The sequence below is a fragment of the Mauremys reevesii genome, linkage group 3 (assembly GCF_016161935.1).
Source record: "Mauremys reevesii isolate NIE-2019 linkage group 3, ASM1616193v1, whole genome shotgun sequence".
NCBI lineage: Eukaryota > Metazoa > Chordata > Testudines > Geoemydidae > Mauremys > Mauremys reevesii.
The window spans coordinates 193,057,425-193,064,558 of record NC_052625.1 but is presented as its reverse complement, the minus strand read 5'-3'; the positions used below and the strand labels follow the sequence as shown (position 1 = coordinate 193,064,558).

General features: G+C 44.5%; 1 protein-coding gene across 2 annotated transcripts in view; it reads left to right on the top strand.

Annotated features, from left to right (window-relative positions):
• The first annotated feature begins 116 nt into the window (after positions 1 to 116).
• LOC120401824 (CD2 associated protein) overlaps positions 117 to 7,134 on the top strand; it is a 125,724-nt gene continuing 118,706 nt past the window's right edge. Inside the window, exon 1 of one of the 2 annotated variants that reach the window (XM_039532064.1) lies at positions 117 to 342. In XM_039532064.1, coding sequence (XP_039387998.1) covers positions 339 to 342 — 4 coding nt within the window. In that variant the 5' untranslated portion in view covers positions 117 to 338. Of the gene's footprint in view, positions 343 to 2,272; positions 2,298 to 7,134 lie in introns of those variants that run through there. The other variant, XM_039532063.1, reaches the window with a different exon arrangement.

The following is a 7,134-nucleotide window of genomic DNA, read 5'->3' as shown; positions in this document are numbered from 1 at the left end:
GGGCGGCGCGTCACGGCGCCTGGCAACAGCGGGCAGAACCCAGCGCGGAGCCGGGCGGCAGGCGGGCGCCGAGCTCTCGCGGGATGTGGCGCCCCCCCAGCCGGGAGCTCGAGCTGCGGCTGCCGCGGCCGGTGCCAGAGCGGGTCTTGCCCAGGGGAGTCTGTGGCGGCGGCGGCGGCGGCTGCCTCGGGGCCTCGCCGGCTTGTAGCAGCTGCTCCGCCCCCGCGGCCGGCCGGATGGAGCCGCCGTGCCCGGCCTGAGCGCGGCAGCGGGAGGAGCGGCTGGCGGCGGCGGCAGGACACGGAGCGGTTCCCCCGGCCCGGGCGGGCGGGCGCAGCATGGGTAAGGGGGCGCCGCCGGGCACGGGCTGAGGCAGGAGAGTCCCTAGGGGAGGCCGGACACCCCCCATTCAGCCCCCGTCCCCGCCCGGGGCTGCCCGGGCCCGCCCCCACCCCCCCCCCCGCTGTCCTGGGGGCGGCCGGCCGCCTCCTACGCCCCCAACCTCCCCCCGGGGCTGCCCCCCACGTCACCAGCCCCCCACCAGCTGGAGCGCCCTAGGCAGGGGGGTAGCCGGTCACCCCCTACGCCCCTCCCGCATGCCCTAGGCAGGGGGCCGGCCGGCTCCTACCCCCCCAACCTCCCCCGGGGCGCGGGGCAGCCCCCCACGTCCCCAGCCCCCCACCAGCTGGAGCGCCCTAGGCAGGGGGGTAGCCGGTCACCCCCTGCGCCCCTCCCGCATGCTCTAGGCAGGGGGCCGGCTGCCTCCTACGCCCCCAACCGCACTCCCCCCGGGGGCTGCCCAAGGTGGGGCTGGCTAGCTGCCCCCTTCCCCCATTCTCTCTCTCCTGGTCTACCCAGGGAGATTTGGGGGACCATTCCCTCTTCCCCTCTCCCTGGTTACCCATAGCTGGGACTGGGTATTTGTTCTTTCTCCTTACAACAGGGGGTAGAGGCATTGGAAGTGTGGCCCCTCTATTCTTAACATGTTGCATTGGTAAAGCCCCGCTGTAGGGCTTTAAATTAAGGCACTCTATGCCAGGTGCAGTCAGTAGGTGGACCTTGACTATACCTTGACCAAGAAATTTGGAACTTGACAAAAAATAATTGATTACCCCTGAAAAGCCAACATAGTGTTGGGGGGGGGGGTTAGATCTGTAGTGTAGACAAGAGATTGTACTCCTCCCCTCCCCATGGCGCACACAGCAATGTCGGTGAGTTCCCTGGTTCTTCCCCTCCTGTGTACTTGGACACTTGCAGCTGCAAGGTTCGTGCATGCATTGTAAGCTCTTTGGGACAGGGACTGCTGTATCTGTCTTTGAAGCTCCATAAAGGAATGGGACACGGTACCCAGATATTTGCGATGAGAGGGAACCATAAGCAAGGGGATGGAAACGATGTAATTAAATGCATGTTACTAAATGTGTTTGCAGTGGAGTTGTGTGTGTGGTGGTGGGGTTAAGAATTAAATCCTTCCCATTGAGAAGGCCATGAAGGTTTGCCTGTTTTGTTTTTTGTCTTTTGTGTTAAAATTTGAAGCTTGCTGGTAGGGGGGAGAGTGTAAATATATGCGAGATGGTAACATCCAGATGTTTTGGTGCTTCTGAGATCTTCCTACTGGTGGAAAAGTGGTTCTCAAACTTTTATGCTGGTGACTCGTTTCACATAGCAAGCCTCTAAGTGCGATTTCCCCACCCCCTTTATAAATTAAAAACACTTTAAAATATACTTAATACCATTATAAATGCTGGAGGCAAAGCGGGGTTTTGGGTGGAGGCTGACAGCTCGTGACCCCCCATCTAATAACTTTGTGACCCCCAGTTTGAGAATCCCTGCTTTAGAAGATACCTTAGGAAAAGAGCATCTGACGGATGATTAGACTTGTAGCCCAGCAATTGTACTTTACTGCTGGATTGAGGAACAAGCTGGGGATGATGATTGTTTTCTCTTCTGCAGTCTGCTCATATTTGACAATATAAAGGTTAAATTTTAATTTGAAGGTACTTACAGGAAATTGATATGCCTTCAATCTTAACCATTCACCTGCTCAAAGTTATACTTGATTTGATACATTCAGTTATTGTTTTCAACCTCCTCCCAATCATGTTTTTGCATATTCTAACTTAAAAAGAAATCTCTTTTTGCATAAAAGAGCTTGAAGGGAAAGTTTGCTTTACAGACATGCTGAATTTTGCTGCTTACAGGGAAAGCACAGAAGTTGCTGCATTTTTCTAAGAGCTAAAGATCCAATAATGTTAAAAAGAAGCAAGAATGGCTCCAGATTGGTGCTATGAGGAAGGGTGAGGACTCTGATGTACTAGAGAAATCCCATACTTTGGGTTAAGTGGTGCAGTCATTCAGGAAGAACAACTAAAGTTGCAAATGTGTAATTTTCATGAGGAGGGGTGTTGTTTGGTGTTGGGTAGAAAAAGTCGGTGGCTGTACTTGGAAGAGAACTTGGCCATTCATCTGACAGAAAGAGATGGCTGATTTATTACTACATAACAAATATTGACAGATAAAGCAGTAATTGGAGGAAGTAGGCTAAGCTTTGTAAGGGCTAAATGCTGTTCAGATTAATTTTCAGAATCATTTGTTCAGTTTGGTTTTAACCCTATGTTCACTGATTTTTCTTATGTGATGGTAACTTTTTGTGCAAATGTGAACAGCTGAAAGTGTTTACAGTATATGGTTGTTTCATAATACTCTGGTTCAGATTTCTATGTGGAAGAATGGGTGGTGGTCAGTTTTCTAAACTTGATAGCATTCACATTGGGAAGTATATATTTGTGGTTGGTTTAAGTAGAGCAAATGATAAAGATAACAGCTCTGTGAAGGGAACACTAGAAGTGGTGATTCTGACTATGGTGACATAATGCTGAGTCCTACTCTTTTTTTTTTGTAGGCAACATACATGCTTGTCATGCTAATCCTTCTCTTAAACTCCCTTCTACTAATACTCTTTTTGTCTTTCTGCTCACCAGTTAGTTATCTTTCCACACATTCCATTACCTGCTCTGTTTTGTTTAAGTTGCTAAACGGTACATCCTTTGGGGAAGAGACTCTTGCTTTGTATTTTATAAAGCAGGTTGTGCATTTATGGTGCATGTGTAAATGCTTAATTTTTTACCAGAAGTGTGTGCACTCTTAAGTGCATATACTGGATTTTGGACAGATTGTGTCCCACAAAAGACAGTGGGCCTTGAAGGAAGGAAACACCCATACATTTAAGCTACACATTTTGCATTGAAATTAGACAGTTTTGATATGTTCACACTCACATTTGTTTTGTGTTCCTTAAAACTATGAAAACAAAGTATATTCCATTAATTTATTTTGTAATTTCATACTGCAACTATTTCTAATATCTCTACAGTTATTTACTATTCAGCATGTTTTAAAAGCTGCTTCCTAAATTAAGTCCTATTTTTCTAGTTTCACGGCTGATGTATTCACTCTTGTGCATACTTCTCTGCTTCGTCATTTGTGTCACTTATTACTAATTCTTACCTGCTTCTGAGGTGACGCTGAAATCATGAGCATTGTTGGAGACTGAGTCAGTAGTATAAATGGGCCAGTGCTATGATTTATTATGTAAGTAATTTGTTTTAAAATGCTACCAAAACTTTCTGAATTTATAAATGGTATAATTTCCATTTCGTATGTGAAGGTTTATATCCAGTAAGTGTAAATCCTAGAAATATCACTACTGGATAGGAAAAACAACAATAAAGGCTTTAGAAGAAGTTTTAGTTCCAGTTTTCTGGCTAAATTCAGTGATTAATTTATAGCATTGTCTACTTACATTTTCTTCATGTATTTGGGTACAGTTCTTTTTTTAGGAATCACTGCAGTCAACAACTGTTATATTTCACCCCAGAAGTAGCTTGTATCATAGTTTGTATGTGTAAGTACAGTCGCTACCTTTGGGGTGGAGCACAGCAACTGTTAAGCACAACAGCATTTCCGCAAGCATGTGTTTATATGTCAATATAGTTAGATTGCTAGGAACAGCTATATAAATAAATGATTGAATTGTAATAGTAGTTAGAAGTCCCGGTCATGATTAAGGCCCTACTTTGCGAAGACATGGTCCTTCCTCTAAAGAACTTTGAACCAAAGAATACAAGTGACGTATAAAGGGAGAGGGAGAAGATAAAGTATGTGTTTGTGTTTCTGTTTGTGTATGTGTGGTGGGTGTGAGAGATTTTTATATACACTCACAACACAGATTTTCAAAAGTACTCATGTTAGCTTAACTGTCCACCATTGAAGTCAGTTAGAGTTTTACTATTGACTTCAATGGGAGCACAGTTCGGACGACACCATTGAACACATCTAAAAATTTCCCATTAAGTATTTTCGTATCACGTATATGTAATGTTTACCCACCATAAAGCACTATGGTTGAAAGATGGTATGCTATATAAATGTAAAAATATCTGACAAGCAGTGTTTTGTGGTACTTCCCTCTTGTTGTATACTCCTTGCCTTTTTGTTACTTCATTGTTTGATTTTTATATAAACTGGTTCTACTTTGATTAAATGACTTAGTACATCCTAATTTCTTTAATATTTCTTTAGAACATAAGTTCTTTATTTTGGAACCTTGTTTAATGCTTTTGTTTGAAACAATACTGATTATTATTCTGATACATTATTGTTAAATATGCAATAATGGTAATATCCTTCTTTTCCTGTATTGGACAATACTTGCCAAATTACTGTTTGGATATTAATTGTCATACTTCAACTTGAAAAAAGGGCATGTTTCTATACTGACTGATGGCAATTAAGAATGATTTATTGTTTGGTGTATAGGTTCATAAGCATGGCTTTGGAGCTGTGCTCTGGCTCCGTTCCAGCTCCAGGCAAAAACCTGCAGCTCCACTGCTCCGGAGCTGCTCTGTGCTCCAGCTCCGGGCTCTGCTCCAAAGCTCTGTATTTTCATAAGATCAAACCACCATAAAGATTTAAGGTAACTCCCCATGGCCTTTGTCACTATTTATAGCACACACAAAAATATAGGCATGCTATTGATCTCCATGGATTTCTAAATTTTGTTACTAACAATTTCCCCCTGCCCCTCAAGGTCAAGCTTCATACATCAGATTCAGAGTAAAATCTTATCAGCCGTTCTGTGTGAAATGGACCAAGCTAGATCATTTTACTTTAATTATATTCAGCTTTGATTTTTCTAAAATTATTAGTGAGAATTCAATCAAAGCATTACTGCAAAGTTATTATTTCTTGCTTATCTATTAATCAACTGAATGCAGGCAGTTCTTTGAGGAATTTTTTTTTATTGAGGTATTCTTTGCTCAGTATACATTGAATTTTAGTTTTGTTTAGCTTTGTTTTAGTTTTGTTTAGCTTTAACCCTCAGAACAAATGAAAAAGTAGTGGCCCGGCTCTACGCAATGGTTCGATATTATACTAATATTGAAGTGATATACAGTAAAACCTTCCCAGAAAGACCACACATAGGAGTTAGCAAAAGTGGTCACTTGTGAGAGGTGGTCTGTCTTCAAAGGTTTTCTACCTTCAGAGCTGGGCGCCCTTCCAGCAGCCGCCTCTCTCCAGCTGCCCAGTTCTGAAGGCACAGCAGAGAGCTGCAGCTGCTGGCTGGGTGCCCAGCTCTGAAGGCAATGCCACTGCCAGCAGCAAGGCAGAAGTAAGGAAGATTGGTTTCTCCTACAGGTTTGTTTTTATGGATGGGAGTAAGAAAATGTGGTGACAAGTGGTTGTTCTTCACAGTTAAATTATATGGAAAAACGTTTTGTGGACTCTGCAAGTAGTTGCTCTTGGCAGGTGGTGTCTTTTCAGAGGTGGTCAGTCACTAAGGCAGGTTTTACTATACTTGTGTTGGAAATGATGAGCAATTTTTTTTTTTTGGTAGACGAGACTCTAGAATGGATAGGTATATCGAAAAGGGTCTTTTAGAGAATGGGATTTGGGGTCTCAATGGAGACTCCAATATGATACTGTTGGGGAGCTAAGTCATTGTGAGGGAGAGAGGGATGGACAAAAGACCATTTGGGTTTGGGCCAAAGGTGGAGGAGTGTAGATGAAGGGTAGAAGGTAGGTGGTTGGGGATGTGACTTAGCAGTACTGTGCGGTGGAGGAAGTGAAGCCATGAAGCTCAGAGGAGACTGTCTATATTTTCTTCATTTGTGCATTTAAAAAAAAAACTTCATAGAATATCGGGGTTGGAAGGGACCTCAGGAGGTCATCTAGTCCTACCCCCTGCTCAAAGCAGGACCAAACCCAACTAAATCATCCCAGCCAGGGCTTTGTCAAGCCTGACCTTAAAAACCTCTAAGGAAGGAGATTCCCCCATCTCCCTAGGTAACCCATTCCAGTTCTTCACCACCCTACTAGTGAAAAAGTTTTTCCTAATGTCCAACCTAAACCTCCCCCTCTGCAACTTGAGACCATTACTCCTTGTTCTGTCATCTTCTACCACTGAGAACAGTCTAGATCCATCCTCTTTGGAACCCCCTTTCAGGTAGTTGAAAGCAGCTATCAAATCCCCCCTCATTCTTCTCTTCTGCAGGCTAAACAATCTCAGTTCCTTCAGCCTCTCCTCATAAGTCATGTGCTCCAGCCCCCTAATCATTTTTGTTGCCCTCCACTGGACTCTCTCCAACCCAAAATGCCATTAGCCTTCTTGGCAACAAGGGCACACTGTTGACTCATATTCAGCTTTTCATCCACCGTAACCCCTAGGTCCTTTTCTGCAGAACTGCTGCCCAGCGATTCGGTCCCTAGTCTGTAGCAGTGCATGGGATTCTTCCGTCCTAAGTGCAGGACTCTGCACTTGTCCTTGTTGAACCTCATCATATTTCTTTTGGCCCAATCCTCTAATTTGTCTAGGTCCCTCTGTATCCTATCCCTACCCTCCAGCGTATCAACCACTCCTCCCAGTTTAGTGTCATCTGCAAACTTACTAAGGGTGCAGTCCACACCATCCTCCAGATTGTTAATGAAGATATTGAACAAAACCTTCCTCCACAGTAAGGCCCTGTAAGTTGGGGTTAGACTCATGTCAGCCTGTCCTGCAGAGAACAGAAAAATGGAATAGAATAGGAGAATGACATTGTGTACCTAAGGTATGTTCTTTTAATCTATTTGTAT